The sequence below is a fragment of the Talaromyces proteolyticus genome (assembly GCF_021365285.1).
Source record: "Talaromyces proteolyticus strain PMI_201 chromosome Unknown BGW36scaffold_15, whole genome shotgun sequence".
Classification (NCBI taxonomy): Eukaryota; Fungi; Ascomycota; class Eurotiomycetes; order Eurotiales; family Trichocomaceae; genus Talaromyces; species Talaromyces proteolyticus.
The window spans coordinates 1,116,998-1,142,756 of NW_025764291.1; the positions used below are offsets into that span (position 1 = coordinate 1,116,998).

At 46.4% G+C, this 25,759-nt stretch overlaps 9 protein-coding genes across 9 annotated transcripts; 5 read left to right on the forward strand and 4 right to left on the reverse strand.

The window, feature by feature from the left end:
* Window positions 1–218: 218 nt before the first annotated feature.
* Window positions 219–888, reverse strand: BGW36DRAFT_433688 (uncharacterized protein; the record flags this gene model as incomplete). The annotated part of the gene is made up of 2 exons (XM_046221306.1): window positions 219–419; window positions 487–888. The coding sequence occupies 2 exons, from the start codon at window positions 886–888 to the stop codon at window positions 219–221; spliced, it is 603 nt and encodes a 200-aa protein (XP_046066041.1).
* A 1,051-nt stretch (window positions 889–1,939) lies between these two features.
* On the forward strand, window positions 1,940–2,829 carry BGW36DRAFT_308088 (putative ABC transporter; the record flags this gene model as incomplete). The annotated part of the gene is made up of 2 exons (XM_046212304.1): window positions 1,940–2,054; window positions 2,114–2,829. 2 exons carry the CDS (start codon window positions 1,940–1,942, stop codon window positions 2,827–2,829), a joined length of 831 nt encoding a protein of 276 aa, XP_046066042.1.
* A 353-nt stretch (window positions 2,830–3,182) lies between these two features.
* On the reverse strand, window positions 3,183–5,683 carry BGW36DRAFT_433690 (putative RNA polymerase II Elongator subunit; the record flags this gene model as incomplete). Its single annotated transcript, XM_046221307.1, has 2 exons — window positions 3,183–5,498; window positions 5,555–5,683. The coding sequence occupies 2 exons, from the start codon at window positions 5,681–5,683 to the stop codon at window positions 3,183–3,185; spliced, it is 2,445 nt and encodes an 814-aa protein (XP_046066043.1).
* Window positions 5,684–5,879: 196 nt separating this feature from the next.
* On the forward strand, window positions 5,880–6,344 carry BGW36DRAFT_308584 (ubiquitin-related modifier 1; the record flags this gene model as incomplete). Its single annotated transcript, XM_046212346.1, has 3 exons — window positions 5,880–5,950; window positions 6,010–6,174; window positions 6,227–6,344. 3 exons carry the CDS (start codon window positions 5,880–5,882, stop codon window positions 6,342–6,344), a joined length of 354 nt encoding a protein of 117 aa, XP_046066044.1.
* A 94-nt stretch (window positions 6,345–6,438) lies between these two features.
* BGW36DRAFT_433692 (putative 6-phosphofructo-2-kinase) lies at window positions 6,439–8,582 on the reverse strand (the record flags this gene model as incomplete). The annotated part of the gene is made up of 11 exons (XM_046221308.1): window positions 6,439–6,675; window positions 6,727–6,903; window positions 6,958–7,332; window positions 7,388–7,507; window positions 7,557–7,664; window positions 7,716–7,796; window positions 7,845–8,014; window positions 8,078–8,175; window positions 8,226–8,261; window positions 8,310–8,498; window positions 8,569–8,582. The coding sequence occupies 11 exons, from the start codon at window positions 8,580–8,582 to the stop codon at window positions 6,439–6,441; spliced, it is 1,605 nt and encodes a 534-aa protein (XP_046066045.1).
* A 637-nt stretch (window positions 8,583–9,219) lies between these two features.
* On the forward strand, window positions 9,220–10,403 carry BGW36DRAFT_308193 (putative mitochondrial import receptor subunit; the record flags this gene model as incomplete). Its single annotated transcript, XM_046212311.1, has 3 exons — window positions 9,220–9,531; window positions 9,593–10,240; window positions 10,296–10,403. The coding sequence occupies 3 exons, from the start codon at window positions 9,220–9,222 to the stop codon at window positions 10,401–10,403; spliced, it is 1,068 nt and encodes a 355-aa protein (XP_046066046.1).
* Window positions 10,404–14,722: 4,319 nt separating this feature from the next.
* Window positions 14,723–16,961, forward strand: BGW36DRAFT_74895 (putative glycogen synthase kinase). The gene is made up of 7 exons (XM_046222558.1): window positions 14,723–15,225; window positions 15,296–15,468; window positions 15,516–15,599; window positions 15,660–16,008; window positions 16,055–16,248; window positions 16,299–16,503; window positions 16,557–16,961. Exons 1-7 carry the CDS (start codon window positions 15,180–15,182, stop codon window positions 16,688–16,690), a joined length of 1,185 nt encoding a protein of 394 aa, XP_046066047.1. The 5' UTR covers window positions 14,723–15,179; the 3' UTR covers window positions 16,691–16,961.
* Window positions 16,962–18,016: 1,055 nt separating this feature from the next.
* On the forward strand, window positions 18,017–21,303 carry BGW36DRAFT_352197 (MIF4G like-domain-containing protein). The gene is made up of 7 exons (XM_046213378.1): window positions 18,017–18,265; window positions 18,333–18,427; window positions 18,484–18,590; window positions 18,652–18,919; window positions 18,972–19,864; window positions 19,915–20,096; window positions 20,146–21,303. Exons 1-7 carry the CDS (start codon window positions 18,202–18,204, stop codon window positions 21,042–21,044), a joined length of 2,508 nt encoding a protein of 835 aa, XP_046066048.1. The 5' UTR covers window positions 18,017–18,201; the 3' UTR covers window positions 21,045–21,303.
* Window positions 21,304–21,373: 70 nt separating this feature from the next.
* On the reverse strand, window positions 21,374–24,680 carry BGW36DRAFT_391369 (fungal-specific transcription factor domain-containing protein). The gene is made up of 9 exons (XM_046217589.1): window positions 24,358–24,680; window positions 24,165–24,265; window positions 23,803–24,095; window positions 23,214–23,708; window positions 22,961–23,153; window positions 22,761–22,910; window positions 22,236–22,714; window positions 21,974–22,183; window positions 21,374–21,918 (listed from the first exon to the last, which is right to left on the reverse strand). Exons 1-9 carry the CDS (start codon window positions 24,553–24,555, stop codon window positions 21,446–21,448), a joined length of 2,592 nt encoding a protein of 863 aa, XP_046066049.1. The 5' UTR covers window positions 24,556–24,680; the 3' UTR covers window positions 21,374–21,445.
* Window positions 24,681–25,759: the final 1,079 nt, after the last annotated feature.

The window sequence follows — 25,759 nt, forward strand, 5'->3', positions numbered from 1 at the left end:
ACTTCGGTGAGTTCTTTTTGAGCATGCCCATAACCTTGAACAACATCGCTAACATGTGGTCATAGTGCCGGAATACCGGGGCCATGTTTCTGCCATACCTCTTTCCACACACACACACTCGATAACCGCCCATGACGGCGACATCTCTAGTTATAAGGGAGGCTGCTTGATCGACGAATGGATAGATTGTGTTCGGTCTAATATTGGGTTTTCTGCCATTACAACTCGTCACTGCCTTCTGCGGCGCCATTGATCCTAGCATCTCCCGCTGGCACGCTGTCTTTCCGTTGGTAATCTCCGAGAAAACGGCCCGGATGACACTCACTTCTGAAATCTGGAAGATTGAAACTCGGCATGCTGAAAATTCTGCTGCTATAGTCTTGTAGACTATCTTTGATGGCTTTGTATCGACTATTCACCTGCGAGTGAACATTTTTCATAATGCGGTCGATGTTCTAGCGTGGAAACCTGCGAAAGGCTCCTCACGTATGAACTTTCATCCGACAACGAGTGTCGCACACTCAACGGTGGTCGCGTCTTCTTTACTGGATATTGCTGATAAGAATGTGTTCTGGTATTCTGCAATGCGTCTAATGCCGCTAGACCGTCGTCGTTGTTTGAGTGGATTGTACTTGAGGATATGGAGGCTACATTGGCCTGTGTATCTTCACTCTCGTCTCCCTGTCCACGTAGGCTTCCCTGCGGAGTACTAGACGACTTCGATTGCAGCGTTTGAATCCTCAGAATTGAACTTTGTAGATGACGAACTTTGTAGATGACGAACTCTGTCGACTCGGCATCAAGCTGAAGTCCGATAAAAGTTTCCTCGGATTTATTCCATACCCCGAATCGTGAGATAACGCGCGCCTTCTCCTGGAGACTCGACATGAGCATCGATTGCTTTTGGGCGCATTCTTTTCGAATTTCCTCTTCTCATCGCCCCCTTGAGTTGCTACTGGTTCCTCAATAGATTCCGGCTCCTCAAATAATTGCGGTCGATCCTGCGCGCCCGAGCTCTCGTCTGGTATCACATCAAAATACCCACCCGACCTCTCTCTATACATTGGTACATCGAGGACAAAATTCGTTTTTTACGAATCTTACTTTTTGACACGGATGACACGTAGCTTTCTGATTGGCCAGATACTTGTACTAGTGTAATCTAAAACACGAAAAATCTTTAATTGTAAGTTTACTTAATGCAAATTGATTTGATTGGTTACTATGGGGTAGGTCTGTAATATATTAGCCTTATATGATTACGTGCAAAGGAGCCTTAGGAAGGCTCTTACTCATATGTTTACTAGATCTTTTGCTACCTTTACTAGGACTCTTGCTCGAGCTCTTGCTTCTGTGCTTATTAAAGCTTTTGCAAGGGCATAATAATAAAGAGCTTGGGGGATGGGTAAAATCTGATGTGCATCCAGATCTAAGGGGGTGAGCTATGGGTAATGGCAAAAAATAGAGCATGGATGAATGACTGCAAATACAGTGATCGCGTCGTGAGGAACCTGAAAGCCAAATAAGGAGAAGGAACCACAGCATAGGCAAGCTAGCTGGACAAACAACAAGAGAAGTAAGAAGAGGAGAAGAGATGGCGGAAGAAGTAGTAATCATTAAAATGGCAAGAGACAATGGCTTTTGTAGTCGCGCAGACTGAGTCCCTACGCCAGCCAGGCACTTATCCGCAAATAGCGATTTCCCGTTGCAGTGGCACCTAAAGGGAATTTACATTAATTATTATTAATGCACTACTGCCCGGCATGACTAGCACCCCGCCGTCCAACACTTTCACACTGACGTTTCTTTTCTTTGCTTTTTACAGTCTCGTGTATTTACAAGTCACGCCATAGAGGTGACTATTTTCTCGTCTGATTGTTCTAGGCGAACCCTTTTTAGTCTCTGAGCAGACACTGTAAAGCGCAAGAATCGTTACATCATGGCTCCATCAATTGAGGTGCGCAAGCTTTCCTACAAATTTCCGGATGGCTCCAATGGCCTGAAGGATGTAGACCTCAGCTTGCCTCCTGGAAGCCGAACTTTACTTATTGGAGGTATAGATGTACTGATGATAACATAATTAAAAAAGGTCGCCATTGCTGACGTGCTATAGCAAATGGTGCTGGCAAGACAACCTTGCTTCGATTGCTATCTGGAAAGAGGCTAGCTCCGACAAATACAATCGAAGTCGGCGGCGTGGATCCGTTTAAAGAGGGCCTAGAAGGTGTCACATATCTCGGAGTAGAATGGGTTCTGAATAGCATTGTGCGAACGGATATCGATGTCCCCACGCTTCTCGCCTCGGTTGGTGGTGATGCCTTCCCTGAACGTCGGGACGAACTCATCGACATCCTTGACATTGATCTTGAGTGGAGAATGCACGCTGTCTCTGATGGCGAGCGAAGACGTGTGCAGCTTGCCATGGGCTTGCTTCGGCCGTGGCAAGTCTTGCTACTAGATGAAATCACCGTTGATCTCGATTTATTGTCGCGAAGCAACTTTCTTTATTTCTTGAAACGAGAGACAGAGACAAGAGCTTGCACAATTGTCTATGCAACTCACATCCTGGACAATCTTTCACAGTGGCCGACGCATTTAGTGCATATGCATATGGGCCAAGTTAAACAGGCTGGGACAATGCAGAAGTTCGACCAAGAGGTTCCGAACAGGTCGGCTGAGAACAGTTTGCTTGGAGACTTGGTTCTTCACTGGCTAAAACAAGATCTTGATGCACGCGGACCGCGAGGCAAAAAATCTGGCCAGGGTAAAACGTACCCCACCAGCGAAGCCATCGGGGGCTACGGCCTTGAGAAACGTCCAGAGAAATAATATCTCTTCTTTCTCCTTCTTCTTCTCCTTTCTTTTCTTTTCTCTCTTTTGATTAATAAACGAAAACGGGCGGTGTCTTGAAGCCTTTCTCAACGAATAACGAAGATGTTTCAACTACTTGCATTGTGGGAGTATGGGGATAAATATTGGACCTTTTGCATATCCTGGTGATGTTCAACCCGCCAGGGGGCTTCAACGCGAATACTTACATCTTGCATATTTAGGCATTTATTTGTGGATTTATTTATACTTCTTTCTATCAATATTGATTAACATGAATGAACATTTAGCAGCACGTTTGTGAGGATGTGCTCTGTTAAGAAATTGTTGGCTTAAAGACTTAGATTTAGTTTTTATGTGGGTAAATCTGCTAGTCTATATATTCGAACTGATGAATCCTCACTTGCAGTAGCAAGGGTTTTAGTCCTTAAATCGCCATTACCGACGCTCGCCTTGACAGCTGATGCAGAATCCGGCCGCCATGCAAGCTGTGTGATTGCTTTGGATGGAGAAATTGCCTTGTCAAGAGTCGCCAGCTCCCGAGTCTCCGAATTTGGGATTGACACCTCATGAATAGATATCTGTCCTGTTTCCTCTCCAGCAGCCAAGTACAGGATATCTGTGCGTTTTGATGAACAGAATGACAAGCTTGTTACAGCGCTTTTCAGGGATATTGTTGATACACATTCAAAAGTGTCTGACTTCATTTGCCACAGCTTCACAGACTTGTCTCGTCCTGCAGTCGCAAATACTAATGGCTCGGGAATAGGAGCCCATGCCGCTCCGAGGATCATTCTCGAGTGGGCTTTAGGGTTTGATGTTAGTGTGGTAAACTTCAAAGGGTCAGCCTCATCGCGCTTGAACACCGCAAACTGCCTGTCACGACCAACACTTAGCAAGTAGTTGTCCGTCTCTGAGAAGCAAAGGGATGTTATAGTAAGAGAATGGGCTGTAAGGGAGGGTTTAATCTCGTGCCAATCTCTTGTGTCATAGAGTCGTATAACAGCGTGATCAATAGAGCTTGCTTTGCAGGCAGTAGCAATCAGCGAGCGGTCATGACTAACAGCAACCGCTGAGATCTCGTATCCGTGTCCATATAACTTCTCGTGCTCAGGCCATAGTGTGTGTCGAGCTAGATAATCTTCTAGAGGTGGTTGGTGCATTGGCAGAGCAATTGGAGGAGCCGCTTCTGATTCATTTTTACCACGATTGGCCATCTCATTATCTGCTATCGTGACATCTTCCCCTGCAGCTTTGTTTGAAAGTCCAAGCACTGGTATATTTGCCGTCTCGGGGAGTTCGTCATTTGTTGAAGGCGTGATATCACAAAGCTTCTCCAACAATTGGGCAATTTGCTTAGGCTCATTGAATACCCGCAAAAGTTTCTCATCGGCTCCTGAGACAAACCTGGCAGGACCCAGGGTATCTAAACAATTCAGGTCATAGCCATGAATTTGGGGTCTTGAAAATTCATGCCATGATGACGATCCATCTCGTAGCCATTCGGCATAGAGTCGAGATGTTTGGTCAGAGCTTGTAGATAGGAGATACGCTCCTCTTGCTTCCCATTGAATGTCATTGACAGATCTCACATGGCCAGTAACGCCTAGTTTCTGTTGCCAAAAGTCGGATTCCTCGTCATAATACCATGCTCTCCAGCTACCGGTCCGGGCAAGACTGACAACCTGCTTCCCATCTGGAGACCACAGACCGATCCAAAAGCCTCCAGTGCTCCCTGTTGCAGAAGTAGAACCTTTCTGTGAACTAATTTCTCCCATTCTATCTGTCGTAACCCAAACACCGGTTGTTGGGTCTGGTTCCCATATTGTTAAGGAATTATCTGCAGATGCAGAAAGAAGCTGTGTCTTTTCGGCATTCGGGTTCCAGTTAGCAGTGTATATCCAATCTTCGTGCCCCAATAGCAGAGCTTCAAAGGTCACTGAATAAGTCGAGCCGGAAGCATTGAAAATATAAGCTTTGTTGGATAGCGTCGGGGTATCTCCCCCTAGAACCATCTCATCCTCATCTTTCGATTCTATAGGCGCTACTTCGCCCCGATGAATCCGCCATAGACGAATGTATTTATCCTGACTTGCTGACGCGAGAATAAAATCCTTCTGAGTGCCCACTGTATTCTCTTTGAAGGCGAGAGATCTAATCCAGGCTTCGTGGCCGGATAGTTTCGCGCCCCATACAAATTCAACGTCCTGTGCAGTGTTCTGTGTTGCGTAGATGTGAACGTGATTGGTGGTTCCTCCTACGGAGAGCAGCATTGGCCGCTTCGGGTCTTCGAGATCCAAAGGTAGCAGGGCTAGGGCTAATGGAAAGAACCGAGGTTTCATTGATATTGTTTGCAAGCATTGGGCCGAAATTGTGTCCTCCGCAATATCTAATCTCCAGATTCTTGCTGTACCGTCAGCCCCTCCGGAGGCAACAATGTTTGACCCATTCCCAACTGCAATCGCATTGATAGTCCCAGTATGCCCAATTAGCGTACACGCGCAATAGTATCCATCTGAGGAGTTAGGTTTCCATATCCGAATTGTGCGATCGACAGACCCGGTAAGCAACAACCGAGTCCCAGTCTCGGGGAATGTGAGAAAGCGGACAGCGCTGACTTTATCTTCGTGGCCAACTAGCAGTGAAAAGACGCCTCGATTCGATTTATCCTGAGGAGCCAATATTGTTAGTTGAATGCAAACGCTACAATCATGGAGCGACTTACTTCTGGCTTCCACAATGCAACGTTGTTGTCCGCTCCATATGCCAGTACTCCGGACTGGGTGTCCCAATCGGCGGCACCGGGGTGACGGTTGCCGCCGACGCTGATAAAGTCTGTCGCAACACTAACCATGAAGACGGGTATAGTTTCGAGAATTAGTGATTTCAAGATCAACCCGTAGATCTCAGCGGTGGCGGCGCCTGGTGAATGTGGGATGGTGACGTTGATTCTTAGCGGCTAGAAATTTTAAGCTTATCGATAAGCAGGATGCCCGCCATACTCTTTGCAGCAACCACCGTACCCCTCATAGACTATCCTAACTGCAACCATGTCTGCGAACCCAGAGGCTGAGAATGCTAGCCAGCCTGTGGAAGCAATTTCAATTGCTATTGAGTTCACGTAAGCTCTGTATTTGCCGTCGACCAAGCTGATTATCTGATGAATTTTCTATTCTACAGAGGCGGGCTAGAGATTCTATTCGAGAACAAACGCAAACTCCAACTTTCAATCCCAGCTAAACGAGAAGATGGAACGCCAACGAACATTTCATGGTTGATTCACTATCTTGTCGAACACGAAATGAGAGACAAAAGAAAAGAACTCTTCGTTCTCGAAGACCATGTGTGAGTTGCTCCAAGAAACAATTGAAAAGATAGGCGACTTAGGGAACAACAGACGACCAGGCATACTTGTCTTGATCAACGACGCAGACTGGGAACTCGAAGGCGAAGAGGCTTACGAAATACAGCCGGGAGACAATATTCTATTTGTGTCGACACTACATGGAGGGTAAACTTATGGAACGATGTATTTTCTAAGGAGGAACCCAAATGATAATCTAACCAACAATATGCGCTTCGTGAATGAATATGAATCTGATCATAAGACTACACCACGTCTTCCACGTGCTGTTGGGTGAGCCTTTCGGGCTCTCTAGGAGTGCGCAATCCGCTCTGAGGCGTTGACATCCCCGTCGCCGGGCTTCCCAAGCCTGATATTGGTGACGTAACCCCGCTTGGAGGTACAGGTATCTTGATGTCTTCTGGAGATGGAGGAATGATTTCCTCTGGTAAATCCGGGATCGCGATTCGTTTCGCTTCATTTTGATAACTGGCTGGGATGACCTAGGCGCATGCGTTAGTATCTAGGAAATAGCAACAAGAAGCCAAACTTACCTCAATGATTTCATCACGAGGAAATGACAAAAATGGAATATCTGCAGCATTGCAGGCCATTAAATATCCGTAAAGAACCCTCAGCACGCTTTCATGGGCAATAATAAGGAGGTCGTTGTGTTCTCGTTCTAATTCAAGAATAATTGGCTCTAATCGTACTGCTAAATCATGGTAGGACTGACATCACGTTTAGCATGATGTTATATGAGTAGAAGGTGGGGCCTAAAATACCTCTGCACGGGGATAGCGATGATGATAAGGATCGATTTCATGTTTGGTCACTTCATCAGGAAATTCTTGCCTGATGCGATGTTCTGACATCTTCTCGCACACTCCAGGATTCAACTGGCTCAATTGCGACCTCTGGCGAACTGTGTATCCCTTGTCATGCAAATATTTCGCAGTCTCAACCGTCCTGCGTCTTGTTGATGTCCATACAGTCAAGGGTTTCAAAGCAGTCGCGGATTCTCCTTGATCGAGAAGGGCTTGTCGTTCCGACTCACGATGTTGAAGTAAAACATCAGTCATTTTCTTCGCATAATCCTCACCTCTCTCTGATAATGATGAGTCTGCTTTGTAGGAATTTGCGTCCAACGACACACCAGCCTAAGAACTTGGAGTTAGTCTACGTTTGGGGAAACTGTTGACAATATTAACATACCCTAACAAAATAAGTGTGTCTCGATTTAATATGAAGATTAAGTAGGTAGAACACAATTCGATGCGAGAGATATCCAAAGCTGCAGTTGTTGACAATGAGTTGTTCACCTGCATTTATCATCTACATGACAGTTAGCATAAACACCTGGAACTTGAGAATATCAGATTACCTTTATGTAATTGATGTCTTTTTCCTCCATCGTTTCAAAGTGCGGTATTCTGGCCGATATACGACCCAGATAATGCTTAACCGCTTCGTTTGCGTCCCAATTGACATACTTATCTACGTTAGCGACTATGTTCACTTGATCAAGGATAGCGAAGCTTACATCAGGCGAGGAGATCTTGACACTTCGAACATTCTCTTCGATAATCCGCGGATCATCGCACATTGACTCAATGAATAGCGTCTGCATCTCAATCAGTGTCAATAAAGGAGGAGGTGACTAGTGGTGTACCTCTATATTCTGTTTAGAAAATTCCTTAGCAAGTGAGCGTCGGCCCGCAGCAATTGGATTGACCGCATCGTATATTGCTATTTGACCATTCTCGTGGGTCAAAAAGTGCGCGATGTCATCTCGGCATTTCTTTACAATCTTTTGCCGGAGGAGAACAGATGAGGCAGAGGCTGTTCGTATATAAGCGTTTAACATCTTGTCTTATGGACACAATGAATAAAGGCCCAGCCTACCATTGACAAAGAAATAATCGTCAGGCATATCTTGCCCCGGCCCGATGGTAGCCCGTCTATAGTCACCCAAATGAAAGATGCGAGTTTTCACACCGAGCCTGCAAATCATTAGGGTTTTCCTCTGTCAAGAAATGCTCTCATTACTAACCATCGGAGGTAGCGTGCCAAAGCTACGGAAATGTGGCTTGAATCAGTCAGTGAAGATTCTTAAACACGATATCAGCAGACGTACGTTTTCCCCCTAGCAGGCAAGCCTACAGTAATGATGACAATTCGACCCGAGTGAAACAGTCTTCCAGATTCAGTACTGTAGAGTTGCGCGGGTGCCAGGTCTGCTTTTGCTGGAAGATCATGGATAGCATCCACGAAAGTACTCGACTTTCTCCGAAATCGAGGAGAGTTGGCGACCACATCCGCCGTGCTGCAGATAATTTAGACATGCAATGACACACCGCGGCCATAAAGCGACGTAGCGACAAGTTATGACGTACAGGAGAGTATCCATGGTTTCCAACAAATGGAATCAACTCAAACACTTGTAGTCGACAAACCGTGAGCTCGAGAAAACCTCGTTCGGGGCCCAGAATAATACAGAACTATATATAGACGAGGGGTGGAAGCGACCTTTCAAAGATCCGGAAGAGACGACAAGATTAATATATAAACTCTATCGACAACACTAGAGGGGTTCCAATGTCGAGGCAGTGATGCCTTTGTATATGTGCGCAATGCTCAGTCCCAGACATACAGGGCACAAAAAGCAACGAGGGAGCAGCCATTCATCGATAAATCGTCACTATGGCTTGGTCCGGCCCAAAACAGCCTAGCGGAGTCCTGGCGCCGACCGGAGTGCAAACAGTGCAAACCCAAACATCCCGAACGACCATTTTTCATCAGCCGGAAGATACTCTCTACAGGAAAACCTCACCCAAGCTATCGGAGTCGTATATTTGACAAGGCGATTTCCGGCTCCCGGACGCTCATTATATCTGCTTCGCACTTTTACGAGCTTTTTTTCCCCTTGGCTCAATTGCCCTTTGGGATAATCTTGTCGGCTTTCGTGGTACACATTGGACACCCGCGTGAGCTATTGATCAACTTGAACGAAACCTGATTAATCCGGCAAAGACCTCTTCACAATCATGGCTAATCTCTCATCACCCCTTTCCGCTCTGACGGACAACTCTGTTGCTGCTGCTATTAAAGATGCATACGGGTTATTTTCTGAGCGAAGAGCGGCCCTGGGCTTGCCAAACCCCGGGACAGTCGACAACATCGCCAGGGAGGTACAAAAAGAGGTTTTGCTATCGAATTTCATGTTTACAGGACTTCGTGCAGACCTTACCAAGGTCTTTGGCATGACGCCTCTTTTCAGAATGTCCCACGCCTTCGCCATGGGTTCAGCTGGCAACATGCCTCCATATAACTTCAGTGCCATGTATGGAACACCAAAGGTAAGATCAATCTCAATTGTATAACAGCGTTCACTACCTAACATTTATCTCTTCTTTATAGGTCTTTCTGCAAGGAAACGTCGGCAGTGATGGTGGTCTCAATGCCGTTGGCAACTACCGCTGGAACGAATCATTGGTGACCAAGACGAATGCCCAGATCATGTCCGGTGGTGCACAAGGAATTCTGCAGATTGACCATGATTACACTGGCTCGGACTTCTCTGCTTCTATTAAGGCTTTCAACCCGTATCCCTTTGAGGGCGGTCTGACCGGTATCTTTGTCGGAAGCTACCTTCAATCCGTGACACCCGCCCTGGCCCTTGGATTCGAGGCAATCTGGCAGCGACAAGCACTCAACGCGCGTCCCGAGTCAACCCTTTCCTACTGCGCGAAATATCGAGGTGCGGACTGGATTGCGAGCGCGCAACTACAAGCTCAAGGAGCCATCGCCGCCTCGTACTGGAGGAAACTTTCTGAGCGAGTCGAAGCTGGTGTTGATTTGAACCTTCAATTCGCTCCAAGTGCTGCTGCACTCATGATGGGCGGACCAAGCAGGGAAGGAACTGCCACCATTGGTGCCAAATATGATTTCCGCGCGTCCACGTTCCGTGCCCAAGTCGACAGCGCCGGAAAGGTCAGCTGCCTCCTTGAGAAGCGGATAGCTATGCCCATCTCGCTCACCTTTGCCGGAGAAATCGACCAAGTCAAGGTACGTTGAGTCCTTCTAATCCTGCTTTATACTATACTAATATGTCTGCGTGTAGCAACAAGCCAAGGTCGGTCTCGCTGTGTCGCTCGAGATCGCTGGTGAGGAGCTCATGGAGCAGCAAGAGAAGGCGGAAAGCCAGGGCACCATCCCTCCTCCGTTCTAAATCGGACTTCTCGACCATCGACCGGCCGACCTCCCCATTCTTGCTAATGTTTTACTAGTTCTTCACTCTTGACAGCAAAAGCCTGCATTGTAACTCGTTCTACGTTGATTGGAGCCGAACACTTGTGACGGATATTCCGGCGCCGTGGGAACATGTTTGTATAGAGTTGGCATTTTTCTTTTTCTTTTCTTTCTTTCCTTTTTGTTTCTTCTCCTACATGCCGGTTACTCGTCATATTTGGTTACTCAACGGATGGCCCAGCTCGTTACTCGTGTTTAATGTGACGTCTTTTCAAGTCAGTCGGAAGGGAAGAGCGCAGATCGATAGGAGTTCCAGCATAGGAGTTCCCTGCATAGAGAGGAGGGATGTAAATTAGTAATGTGATGAATTGACAATTTGATTAGTCAGTTTTTAAGCATGTAAACGAGATTAATATTAGACATTAGCGATCCATCTCAACTGTTAACGCAACAGTAAATAGTGTATCAGCCAAGAGAGTTAACATTAACTACATTATTGTAACCATCTTATTCCAATTATTACAGTGGCCTAGAATTCCTTCCTCTCCTTAGTATTACCAGCCCGATGTGTTGGGAAAGTTAGTTAGGGCTTCGGGTAGGCATCACTCATATAGATATGCCTATCCTTTTCCACCAATCCCAACTCGATATTCAATTTTTATATACGAAAAAGAGGTGGCGAATTAAATATACCGCAACTATTTATTAATTAAATAACATCCAACCCGGATTCAAATATGACGAAATTACGATTGGCACGTTGGGCACTTTTGGTTTAGTCGTCAGCTAGCTAGCTACGTGCATGCATAATTAAAAAAAATCTTAATTCCAGCAATCACACCGAGCCACGCAGTTTGGGTGTAGCTACATCTCTAGCAGCGAAAAGTTTTCGTTTCGTGCATATGCATTGCATTCCAAGTCGATTTGAAGAAGGGGTGTTTGGGCAAATAAATAAAAGCGCTCACTCGGGGACCTGTACGCAAACTCCGAAGTCGGTCAGCACATCACCATCCACCACTGATGTGCCTCTCATTATATCTGTCGTTGTGAATTCTTTTCGTGCGGCCTAGATGCCCATGGTGTTGACAAGCGTGCCCGGGTTGGATCGGTTGGAGACGAACTGTGGGTTAGTAGCAGTAGATCGATAGCAATCATAATAGTAAACGGCCGCCATACATAGCTATATAGTAATATATACTGCTCTCACTACTCTGTTGCATCTGGTGGATTATCATCAACGACAGAGGATTGCAGGTGGGGCTAGGCTGTCATTGGGTAGTCAATCGTATTAAATTTCGTGCACCTGTACATAATCGGGTCTGAATTCCGAGAATTGGCCAGCCAGTATGTTGCCTCGCTTGTCAACTTGCTTCATGGCAGCTGGAGCATCATTGACCATAGTATGTAATTGGACTTGACGATCAATAAGTGCATAACAGGAACATCAACAGGATGAATGCTTTGACCTGGCAGCTGCTGATGACGGGGAAGACGAAAGAGGAGAAGCAGGCCCCACCGTCAGCCTCCCACCGCCCACTCAGCTGGCGGAGCACTGCATTAGTCGCTGGGCTAGTCGTCGTCAGGCGCTATCGAAGCAAACACGGTTCTCCTCCACAGCTGCTGCGGTCACATGAGCTCTCCATTATTATCATCTTCGATGATTCAACAATCATTCATAATCTGCCCAGACACTTCGACGCTCGTAATATTTGATTTGTAGGCTATTAGCTGCTAAGAATGGATTGTTTTGTTATTGTTCGTGCTATTGCTATTGTTCGAGATCTTGATATTCTCAGTGCCGGCTGGCTGATTGGGTGCCCTGACATAGTCAATCGTCAATAATAGTAAAGTAAGCCTGCACAATTTCTCGAGATTGTTCCTATTATTATTTGCATACTGCACTAGTAAAACAACAAATGGGACATGGGACATGGGGTTAACTATATTGATAATTTAGATAATAATTGATGGCATGAGATCATTCCCAGGCGTGCAGGTGGAGCATTCCAGCAAATGTCTCATGATATGGGTAGTGGCGTACTAGTACGCGTACGGTTACGGTAATACACGGTCATTTACAGCGCCTAAAAGCTAGTCAAGACTCAAGCAAGCGCTTAGCGAGTGGCTACTAGTGGTATACTAGTTGGGGTATGGAACGGGGCTTGTAATTACCGATGACGTTGTGACCAAGGTCGACCGACCTTTCTGGTCTTGTTCTTGAAATAATCTGAATATGAATTTTTTATTATCTAATTTCTTTATGCTCGGTTGTTTGCTTCTGTCCCGGCAAGACGATCTCGATCCATATTAATTTTAAATATCTGTGGGTCGATTACTGCTTAACATCAACATTCCAGAATCAACTCCAACCATGGAGTCTACTATTAGTCTAGACTGAAAATAAAATAATGCCCAAGCTCCTAAACTCTCGTGTCCTATCCTATCCCAGTAATTCTAATACTAATGTAATTTATTGGTGTCAGAGCCACAGGCAGCGTCACGGTATTACCGCGGGCGGAGGTGAAAATGACGATTGGTCACCGGACCCGTGAAAAAAGTCGGCAGCTCGGGTGACGTTCTCCCTGTTGCACCCAATCACGTGGGCCGCATTTTTTGCCTTCCTTGCGGTTCCTTGCTGGCCGTGGCTGCTGTATTATCCGGTCTGCTTTATTCTCGTTTATTTACATCGGCGTCTATATTGATCTTTCACTCTTCGACGTGCCGCTTCTTGTCCTCGACAAAGCCATTGTTAGTTCTGTTTGGCCTGCTGAACTGGAGGGGCCACGACCATTAGTCAGTGAGCTTTCAGCGAGCACGGACGGCCTTGGCGAGCCGAAAAGGGACGCTGAGCACGGCACCTGACCCGACACCGCCCGCCAATCACGGCTGCACCTGCCTTGCTCTTCTCCTCTTCATCTTTGGACTCTTAATAGCAAGTACGTACTCGACGACCAGCAGTTCAAAAGAAAGTGGTGCTATTAGCAGGACTGAATGGAACGATTGATAATTGCATATATCAATCGCTATCCAGGTCGTTGCGTCATGCTACAGCCACACCTACGACAGAGGCGCGCGAGATTCAAAGGCTGGGGCTGGTAGGATCCAGGCTGCCGGGGTGTATATAGATATCCCCGAATAAGACACTGGTTAATATGACGGATATTGTTAATCCATAACTATAGCATCAAGACCAAATATAGTATTATTAGTCACATATTAACATCTTGACATCGTAACATACTACGAAGAGAGCCCATTAGCTAAGCTCTCACGAGACCATTTGCCGCCCCTCTTTGACGGCCTCTTCTGGTTTGCCCTTGGGCCGTCAGCGGTAATGCGTAATATTCATGCGAAATCGACCCGTCACGTACCGCCCGTACCGTATCCGTACCAGCGCCAGCCCCTCCTTGCCCGCCAGTCGCTTGTCTAGCAAGTAAGAGAAAGCAGTCAATAGTGAGAGAAACCAGCACCACCTCCATTCAACTAGTAAGTAACGACTTGGTCAGTTCACTCTAGTATTCTGCTCTGTCGGTTCTGTTCTGCTCTGCTATTATTACTACTGTTTGCTGTGCCTGTGGTGACGATGCCGTTTATGCTTTGAGGAATTACTATCGTGACTGCTTGTGTCCAGCAAAGTCGCCATCCACCAGAGCATATCATATTGTTATCCGCCCAGCCACCCTCTCTCTCTGTCTGCGTGTCGCCAATGCCCGCCGTCTGTCTGCAGCTGTCGACATCCTCCTCCTCATTATCGGTGCTGGTCTGTCGTGCTGCTTGAAGCTGTAAAGAGCAAGCGCCTCTAGTCTTTCTTGCGGATTCTCTCCAGCAAGTTCATTAGTTGGTTAGCATGACCCCATCTCCACCACACTGGCTCTCTTCCCGCTTCACTTCATTCGCCTACCCGCCGCCCACTTCAACCTGCCCTGCCTGCCCTTCAACAACGGCGTGTATATCCTGCCCCCAGTCGACTAACTGCCATCTCTAGAAGCCTCTCCTAAATTCCCGGCTTGGTACACCATTTTCCTCTCTCCTTTTGATTCCTCTTCCCTCTTGTTACTTTGATCCCATCGGGCTGTCATCTCTCCCCCCCCTGACCGCCCTCTCTTTCTCTCTCGCTCCTCTCGTCCACCCTCCTTCCTCGCTGTCTCATCTTCTGTTGCGACCATCTCCCGTGACTGACCTGGCTGCTCCGCCCGCGTTCCTATAGTATCTGCCCGCTGGCTGTCCTCAACATCCTCGCTGTCTCGCACCCTTCGTCGACTATCCAAATACTTTCGTCATCAAACCTTCGCCATCCGTTGTGAGTGGAGGGGCAAGTTAATCAAGATCGAGAGCGAAAAAAAACCCCCAAATTCAAGACAAAAAGAAAGGAAATCGCTGTCAATCCTCAAGCGTGTTTTCTCGCATCCTACGCGCTCGACATTCCTGTCTCCGATCGAGGATTCCACGCACTGTTACATACTCGCCGCTTGTCCTACCTCTTAGTGCCTGGACTGATCCATCCAGAGACCTCTTAATTTCCACTCGAGCGTTATCTCCACTGGACAGCCAGCAATTGTCGCTACGAGACTCCACCTACATTTCCCGCAATTTAGGACGACTGCATTGTCATTGTCCTCTACTCCAACTGCCCAAGACGGACGTCCACATCCTTTTACCGATCCCTCTTCGCCATTCACTGCTTAAGTGCAGTCCTCCATATTCTCGATAGTGCTCCTGTTGCTCTACTAACCCTCGTCGGGCAAGATTATCCGTGATGTCACAAAAAGGTCCCTCAGTATTTTCCAGCTTGCGCATGGGTGGTGAGTTTGTCCCGCGCCCAAACCGTGTCGTTCAACCATGTCCCGCTAATATATATTCGCCCTTGATTAGAAGTCGTCCGTGAAAAGGTCCAGGATGGACTCACAGGAGAAACCAAGGAAATGCAATATACCCAATGCAAGATAGTGGGAAATGGCTCCTTTGGTGTTGTGTTCCAGACCAAAATGTCCCCTAGCGGTGAAGATGCTGCCATTAAGCGGGTTCTTCAAGACAAGCGTTTCAAGGTGGGTTGTTACGCAACACTAGTAGATTGTGTCTAACATCGGTCTAGAATCGTGAGTTGCAAATCATGAGGATTGTGCGCCACCCAAACATTGTCGAACTAAAAGCATTCTACTATTCCAATGGAGAGAGGGTATGTCCTGAAATACTTGTGACTATCATGCTTGTGTCACGCGATGCTAATTTCCTGCAGAAAGATGAAGTCTATCTTAACTTGGTGCTTGAATACGTGCCAGAAACGGTGTACCGTGCTTCCCGATACTTCAACAAGCTGAAAACGACTATGCCCATGCTCGAAGTCAAGCTATACATTTATCAACTCTTCCGCTCTCTTGCCTACATCCATTCTCGAGGAATCTGCCATCGAGATATCAAACCCCAGAACTTGCTTCTTGATCCCAACACTGGCATTCTCAAGCTCTGCGATTTTGGTTCAGCCAAGATCTTAGTGGAAAACGAACCAAACGTTTCCTACATCTGTTCACGCTACTACCGAGCTCCCGAACTGATTTTTGGCGCTACCAACTACACAACAAAAATCGGTAATTCCTCTTCGCTGTTTGACGTAACAATGCTAACTAAGAGTAGATGTGTGGTCTACTGGTTGTGTGATGGCTGAGTTGATGCTTGGGCAACCTTTGTTCCCTGGTGAATCTGGAATTGACCAGTTAGTGGAGATCATCAAGGTGCTGGGTACACCCACTAGGGAACAGATCCGTACGATGAATCCAAACTACATGGAACACAAATTTCCCCAAATCAAACCTCATCCATTTAACAAGGTAGGAATGTTCTCGAGCCACAGCTTCTCCAAGATGCTAAACACCGCTAGGTTTTCCGACGGGCCCCGCACGAAGCCATTGACCTTATTTCCGCCCTGTTAGAGTACACTCCAACCCAGCGACTTCGCGCTGTCGAGGCGATGTGCCATCCCTTCTTCGATGAACTGCGCGATCCCAACACTCGCCTGCCAGACTCTCGCCACCCAAACAACCCGTCTCGTGACCTTCCTAGTCTTTTCGACTTTTCACGTCATGGTATGTACATGCCATATTCAGTCCGCACAGTATTCGCTAACGATTTAATACAGAACTCTCAATGGCCCCCGAGTTGAACAGCCGACTGGTTCCTGCTCATGCCCGGGCTGCGTTGGAAGCTCAGGGTCTGGATATTGACAATTTCAAGCCAATTCCTCAAGAAGAGATGCGAGCCAATCTCGATTGATTTTACCTTGCTTTTTCATGCGGAACGAATGAACCTCCAATTAGGATGCTGAGTAATGCCAAAAAAAATCTTTCATAGGAACTGCGAGCTTGCTTGTTTGACGCCACAGACACGCCTGCCCATTATGTATGCATTGAGCGGTCTTGCATAGTGAAAGAAAAAGTTTCGAACATGTTACAATTTTGCAAGTCGGGCAATGCCAGGGAAACTGTGTCTCTGTGGTATTAAAAGTTGAGGGTCCGCAATGCCATGTCAGGCGGGAAACGGTTGAGAAACGGCAGGTTGCGACGATAGTCTCTTAAGAGGGATGGCGAACGGTGACCATGAACTTCAGGATCTGTCGAGCCTCTCTGGAGAGGAAGTTAGAATGATACCCCTTGTGTGCGAGTCTATCTGCGGGAATCTATCGAGGAACAAAGCTGAGCTTCATGTGTGGTCTGGATTGATAAGCAGAAATCGTGAACATTGTGTTGATGGTGCACTTGAGAGATAAATGCATCAACCAACATCTTTTCGTCATGATTATGTTGGTTAGAGCTGCATGCTATTCCTGCTCACTCTGTGGAGGATGGCCATGATTCTCTTTGTGCCTAATATCCTTATTTTTTGCGATCCCTTTTGCCGCTTCTGTTTTTCTTCTCTAGTCCTCTTTTGTCCTCGAATTCATCTTCATCGCACAAATCCCACCTTTGTTGGTTGTGAATCGTTGACTACGTCAATATCTGCTTTCTCTTTTTCTTTTCAGTTCCTTTCTTTTCCTCTACTTTTTATCTTTTTCTTTCGCCTTTGCTAAACATGAAGCGGCATGTCTTTGTAATATCCCGAAACAGATCTAACTCATCCATGTTTTCAGTATAGAGACTCTCAAGAGATGCTTGTTTTGCCTGGCTGCATTGCTTTCTTCGAAGACTACACTTGTATAACCATGGCCAACCTCTTAAAATTCATATTTTGCCTCGCATAAGGAGAGTCCAGAGTCCAAAGCCCATGTAACACAGTGCGCATTGACATGTCCATTGGATACACTTGGCGAATGTCAAGCCAGTCCTAGGCAGAGGCTGTATTTAGATCAGGTCTTGTGCATGTAGAGACCAGCAGATATCAACTGAGATGTAGCCTTTTTCTCCCACTAAATAAACCCCAACTCAATTAAATTGACACCTAGTTACTAATGATTCTCGCGAATATACTGAATCTATTCAATGTAAATGTAGTAAATCTGTGCTCTTCGGCCTTTGCGGGTCGCATTCGGCCATATTGGGAATAGCGCCCCTTGAGCCGCGACATTTCGTGCAGCGTGCTTGCTACAGTGTATCCAGAAGCTCCGAAGTTCTCTCAGCTCATAATCAAGCAACATTGCGCTGCCAGCGCCAGTCTTACATAGCAGTGAGCTCTTAATTCGAGGTCCCATTCGCTTACAAGCTTTGAAATCGCCGGCCACAACATAACGAGTCGAGAATAACCTCCCTACTGCCGAATTTAGGACCTTGCTTCTATTATCGTCGCCTACGATGGCTGACTTTGATCGCCGAAACAATGGCCACCGCGGTGGAGGGCGCAAACGGAGATATAGGGGTATGAAAGGCCTAGACGATCATCGTACTATTCAAGTTTACTGGGCTAATTCATTTCAATTCTTTAGACGACGAAGACTTTGATCGCCGTTCGCAGAGGCGCCGGTACGAAGAACCCCTCAATGCGAAAGTACGAAGGCAACTATTGTTAATTGCGGAATCGGTTAGTTTTTGATCTTTACCTTTGTATGGGAATGTTTAGCTCATGGGAATAATCAGGCTGCTCGCAAAATTGAAGATGACGCTATAAACATTGCGAAGATTGTCTCCGAGAACAACGAAGACGACGAAATTCGAGATGCCTTTTTTGAAACCATTATTCAGCTGTGAGATTTTAATTTTGCTGATATACCCCGCTGGACAAAAGTTGACAAAACGTGATTTCAGAACCCTTGAACAACCGTTTAAAATTCCTTTTGTGGCTGCAGTCATTTTGGCCGTGAATGCTCAGAAGCCCGAAGTCGTTCTCGAAATGTTGAAAAAAATTGGATCGACTGTGAATGAGGCTCTGAATTCTGGTATATGGCGTGATGTCAAACTCCTACTGCGTCTTCTGGGCTGTCTGCAAGGTATTCTGGAAGGTGACGGGGTGTTTACGATATTGGAAGAATTGTTTTCTCGAGCAGTCGATCTGCAGACAGCATCTTCAGAGGACGTGAGTATCTCTCAATCTGCAGTTGACATTGGCAATGCTGAAAAAATATCAGTCCATAGGTCTCGAAATCGTCAAGATCATTCTACTCACAATTCCCTACATCATGACTTCTTCCGCCTCTGGTTTTGAAAGTCAAGCAATGGCCCTACTCGAGAAGACCGAGATTATCGCTTCCACTCCACATGCCTTGGAAGCACTTGTCAATTATTTCGCACTTAACCAAGACGAGTGTGAACCGGTGCAAAGCTTCATTGGATTATTACAAACCCAGTTACAGAAAGAAATAGGCCAAGGTTGGGAATTCAGGTGCCTTCCTCGCCCTTGGAAGGCGTTCAGTCAAGAAGGCGAGTATGCAATTTCTCTAGAAAATGGCGTAAAGCACCCGTTACCTGCAATTACCGTGCCGAATCCAGCCAAGAATGGACCGCGAGCTATATATCCTGAAGTCTACCTCTCCGTCTACTACAACCAAGAAATAGAAACTGTTCCAGGAACTGATGATATGACATCGTCATTGCTACGGGATGCTCTTGTCGATACCATCAACATTCTTGACTTTAACCGGATGGCGGCAGCAAAATTCCTTATCGATGTTGATTGCTATTTCGCACCTGAACTGTTCGTGAAACGCGCGACGCCCTTCGACAAACTACGTGATCTACCGGCTGACCGGCCTACCTGGAAACCCGAAGACGTGGCTGTTGACGCTGTCTTTTCGCAACTTTTCCAACTACCCAATCCTGAGCATAAACTCGTCTATTATCATTCAGTTCTCACGGAGTGCTGCAAGCTGGCACCTGCTGCTATTGCTCCCAGTCTTGGACGTGCCATTCGATTTTTATATCGGAATTTAGAACATTTTGATGTTGATCTGTCTCATCGGTTTTTGGATTGGTTCTCTCACCATCTAAGCAATTTCGGTTTCACTTGGAAATGGACTGAATGGTAAGCCCCAGTATTGCAATTGTCTGAAGTATCTTACTGAATCAAATCAGGATTGAGGATTTACAACTACCTCCCATACATCCAAAGATGGCCTTCATTACAGGCGCACTCGATAAGGAGATCCGTCTCAGCTTTGCTCAACGCATCAAAGGAACTCTTCCTGATCCGTATCAGGGCTTGATTGCGGAAGACAAGGAGAAGGACATGCCGGATTTCAAATACGCTTCTGACAGTAAATTCCCCTTTCTCATACATGTCTAAATCAAGCTAACTGTTCAAAGCCACACCGTATGCCAAACAAGGTTCGGAATTGATGCAACTTGTCCGCAAAAAGGCATCGGACGAAGAAATCGAGCCTATAATCGCCGAGATCGAGCAACAAGCCAAGGAGCACGGTCTTGAGGACCCCATGATTCCTTCAACCGACGCCTTCGTGACTTCCGTCTGCTATGTCGGGTCGAAATCTCTCTCGCACGTGCTATCATGCATTGAGAGGAACAAGGAACGACTTCTCGCCATTGGACCTCGCTCTGCCTCTGCTCGACGACAGATCCTCACCTCCGTCATTGAGTACTGGGCCGAGCAACCTGGCATCGCCATCAACATCATCGACAAGCTCCTAAACTACACAATCCTGACCCCACTCTCTGTAATTGAATGGGCCCTTCTCGACCGCATTAATGCCGGCAAGATCCTCGCCCAAACACATATCTACGAGATGGTCTCTGCAACAGTCGGCAAGGTGACCAACCGCATACGCCAAATCGTCGCTGCCCGTACCCAACCTGGTCTCTACGAGCCTCAGCTCAGCGTTCTAGACGAAACCCTCAACCGCGAACGAATTGATATGCAGTCCCTCTTCACTCTGATCAAAGACTGTCTCGTACCGGTCGCTCGCGGCAACAACGACGAACTCATGGAACGCGGCGACGACCCGAGTACACAGGAAGAAAACGAGATCATCCGCCAATGGGCGCAACGATGGCTTAGGGTATTCCAACGGAAAGCTGACGTCGAGGCAGCCTTCATCACAGACGCCATGGCCACTGCTACACCATTGGGTACCGTAGCACCACCGGCTCCAGCACCAACTGAAATCGAAGTTGACCGGGACGGCGCTGATGCGGCACCGGTGGTAGTAGAGGCAAATGTGGATTTGGATCTTGCGGATATCTCGTGAGATACAACCGATCCTGGAAAAATAATATATATGTTGTTGTTCACTTCCTATAGTTTTGATGCTTTTTGCTCAAATCTTTTTCTGTTTTCTCATTGATTCAGCAATAGTTTTATTGTATTAATAATTGCGAGTCTATTCCAAGTCAGAATTTTGGCATATGTGAATTATTTGGATCTGAAAATGAAAAAGGAGAAGTTTTATCATCTTTATTGGTCTATTCATCGATGAGAAAATTCGACAGATGGGGTTCTTCTCAGTGGCTCACAAGTGATCTCTAATAGGAATACAGGTATCGTAGATAATTAAATGTGTGTACCGTTTTGATATCACTTGATTAGATATTGACTATTACTCATACTATACATATATATACATACACTCCGCCATTCTCTCCAGTCCGATTAACCTCTGTGTGGATTCAACGTGTTGTTAAGAGGGACCGATGACTGCGTGGGCCCGGGGATTGGTGAATGGTGGTGAATGGGATGCATTGGAGTGGATGCCTGCGGCGGGCGATGATTGTTATTATTGCCGTTATGATTACTGTTATAATTACCGTGGCCATGACTGCCGTTCGTAGCAGTGGTAGTATCAGTAGGAGTGGCGCTGTTGATATTACCAGCGCTTTGATTAATATCATAAAACAGCTTTCCGAGAAAGTCCAGATCACTGTCAATCATGAACTCGCCCAGGTCGACGCCAACGGGCGATTGGCTGAGTGGGAACTGGGCACTGCGGTCGGTGAATGGTGCCAGAGGGCCTCCTGGTGCTTGGGATATTGTTGTCGAGCTGGGTAGCATTTCTGAGGGATATGTGGTGTTAGGGTTGTTTAATGAGTTGAGGGTGGGTATGTCCGTTGAGGGTGGGTTTGATGCTGCGGTATTGTTAATATGCTGAATGTATGCGTAGTGAAGCAAGGGGAGGACTACTCAGAGCTGTCAACGCCATGGTAATTTGGGACAAATACTCAACACATCGTTCAATCACACGATTGCCGCTGTCTAAGCGACGAAGCGCGTCTACTGCTAGTCCTAGGTAAGGTCTGGCTCGTTCGACAGGTTCCCAGAGAGTAGGGTTTTTGGGGCTTTCTCTAGACGAAACTAGAAGAGCGCCGAAGATTACCAGTCCGGCATTGAAGGCTAGGCGGCGAGTTAGGTGACGAGTTACGAAGATAGATAATGGGAGACTCGCCATAATACAATGAATAATTCCAGGCACCCAGAAGTCCACGATGCCATCCTGTTGTGGTTGCAATGGTATGTACTGTTGATATGATGATAATGGCTGATTCGACACAATTTTGAACACTATTTATGCCCATTGGGTTCGGGAGCTCCCCGCCGGGGCCATTTCTGCCTGTATCCAAGAATTGCTCCAAGAACTTGCGATGGAGGAGAATACGAAGGTTGTGAAAGCGTAGGGAAAGGACAATGTTGAATCTCTGAAAGATCACACTGTCGACTTTCATAATTTCAATATCTGGGGCTGTCAAAGGCTTTTGAAGAACGTGGAGGCCTAATGAGGGGACGAGTCGGTGCTGCCATTCTTCCAGTTGGCGACTACCCTCAAAGACTTTTGATACAATATCGTAGGTTGTCTGACCCGTGTCTAGGCCGAGATTCTGGCCATAGCAGGTGTCGATGACATTATACATGACAACATAAAGTTGACTATCAAGTCAGAGACTGTGTTATCCTTAGGCAGTGATAAGCTTACATTGCAGCTGTAAAGAAACAAGCATCTCGATGAGCCCGAATCTCGGGTTGAGTAGTCCGACCTAGCATCTGCATTCCATGAAGAGGCATCTCCAGTCTAACATATGACTGCGGTACGATACACGGTCGACCGAAAGTCATACTCAGCGTCCTGCTTTCTCAGTCAACTGTATCCGACAAAGAATAACAGTAGAATCATACCTATCCAACAGCACGCATCCAAACCACGTCCGTTTACGAATTTCGTATTCCAAAGGCGGGAACCCTTTGTTCGCCTCGGGAGAATGAATACCGAGCTGAAATGCAGCAGTGATGGCAAGGCCGTGGGTAGTCCAAGCCTGAACGGACTTTTGTGTGCCTTGGAGATACTGGCCGAGAATCAGCAGATATTGGACTACAAGAGTGTCAGCATCTACGCACGCTCAACAAATATAAGCTAAATATAAACACTTACCCATCTCAAGACTTGTATTACGTCTCGATTCTCTATCGCACAAGGCATTCGCGCGCTGGTAAAAGATATCAGACTGATCAATTCGCTTCTGCGCTGGTATATCGCTGTCGTTATAAAGACTCATGGCGATAGCGAATACTATATTGAGCAGGCCTAACCATGTCCTCCGCACTTTTGTGAAATCATTTCTTTTCATTTGAAAATAAGTTTCACAGAAAGATTGCTCGTGGATAAATGGAAGAAGCTGCCCTGTCTTTGAAAAGTAATTTTCAATAAGTTCCCAGGACTGGTGTTCAGATGGTAAGGCGTATATATTTATACCGCGGTTTCCTGTTTTGTTTGCACTGTCTGGAGGTGGGTGTGATCGAGAAGTGCTCATCATAGCGTTTCCTTGTCGGTTGATGGGAGAGACAGGGAGTAACGATGGATTGCGGTGAGTTGCACGAGTGATTGCTTGTGAAATATGCCGCATGAACGCAATGTTGGACGAAGGTCCTTGGAAGCAAGTCAGCTTTGTTTCTTCAATGAATTTTTTGGGGAACGGTCTGTATCGAAATAAAATGCTAGGCTATTTAAAGGGTATTTTTACCAAAAAATCCAGAATCTGGCTCATCCTGAAAGCTGATGGCAGCCATTCCATCAATAGAGCCCTCTGAATTGTCCACCTCGCCCATTTCGTTTTCATTCGGGTTGACGACATGAGATGATAGCTTTGCATGGCTAGACTTCTCACTGTCTGCTGTTGATCCATGACGTCGATAACTATCAGTATCTTCTTGCACATGGTACGGCTTGACAGCAATGATCTCGGCACGACCTTCGCGCAAAGGACGTATAAATTCCTCAATCTGTTCGATTCTGTGCTCTAGCTGCGCAACATAACTGAAAAAGCATAAGCATATTCCGCATCAGAGGCTTGTACTTGGATTATATGATTGGGGGCATATTTACTCCTTGCCTACAGTAAGATTCGGGGAGCTCCCGACTTGCTGGTAAACACAATCAGTGCCCAAGTCTCGGCACATAGAGCATTTGGGACGAGAGCCATCACACTAGGAAAGTCAGCAGAGCTCCGAAATATTCGAAATGATGTGATATAGTAATATATAATGGTAGATTGGAATATGTTCCATGGCATGCTTACTCTAGACTTGCGGGTTCGACATGTTCCACAGGCCAAAGTAATACGTCGCCGCTTGTTTGGCGGACCCTGGCTCTGTCCATCATGATTTGGACTACTGGCTGATGGGTTGGGTCCATCGTTGTGTCCCGTAGGCGTGAGAGTGCGCGAGGCGTGTCGACTGTTTGTATAAGGCGATGATGGCTGTAGTGGGGGCGGCATAGTTGCCGAGCAGAATAATACCAACAGTTATTTTGGAATGGCGCCAATGCAACACCCGTGCGACTACGTGGGCACGGCTTGGTTGACTGGTTGGTGATGCTATCTTTTCCTTTTCCTGCTGGTAGCAAAAAATCCGGGGAAGACGAGACGGGGATTTCGGGAAAAGATTCGCGTTGATGACCCGACCCATAATATTCTCCAGGCGGGGCGGAGAAAGGTGACTTAGTAGATCATAACATAACTACGCTTTTTGGTAGTTTCGAAGAATATATATGTATCCTAGAATTAACTGATCGGAAGGATTTGGCTTTTACAAAAACATGGTGGAAGGGCACATGGCCGCTCCTGCCTTCCGCTTCTCTTTTTAGTATTCAAGGGCGACCCTTACTTTTTATCTCCTCAGAATCTTTTAGTATAGCTAGCAAGTTACGATTTAACTCACTGGTCCAAAAAGCCAATCGCAGGTTTGTTGATTCTTGCGAACTGTCATTTCGGGCCTCGAGGTGTCCAGTGCAGTTTGTATTGTAAGTATTAAAATCGTCAAAATCCCTTTTACAGCGTCATTGATAACTGATTTCTGTAGCTGGCAGTAGTGCAAGAAGAGATAAGGAGTACGCGGACGTAACCAGACATGCACCAGCTATACAATAGCGACCATACCTAGATCTCAAAATCTCGAATGGCAGAACAGGTATCAACACCTTTAAGAGCCAGCTAAATCTTTGCCAGGTTTCTCTGTAGCAGATATGAAGTAAGTCATCTCGAGCATTTACGTTTTCTCGAAACTTGGACAAAGCAAATGACCAACCAAAATAATGGAATAGATGGAAAGAAAAATCCAACCTCCAAGGGTTGCCTTTTTCAGCCTGGCTAAAAAGCCTGACAGCAGTCTTCAATTCTTTGAATAACATCACCACCGACCCAGCAACATATGACGTTATCACAAATCTTGTTAACGAGAAAATGGCTATTCAATAAGGGATCATTGCACTTGAGTATCATCGCTGCTGTACCTAGATGGTGACTGAGTGTTGGTAAGCCAGGGTGCTATCATTATCATCGAGAAAAAGGTGCGTCACCCGATTTTGACCAGCTCCTCCTCTGTAATGGGTTCTTTGAGTATGTGATTTTTCAAATGTAGTGAGTATTAGTAAACAAACAGCTGGAAGAAAATCCGAAAGACCAAGTTAACAATATGAAATGC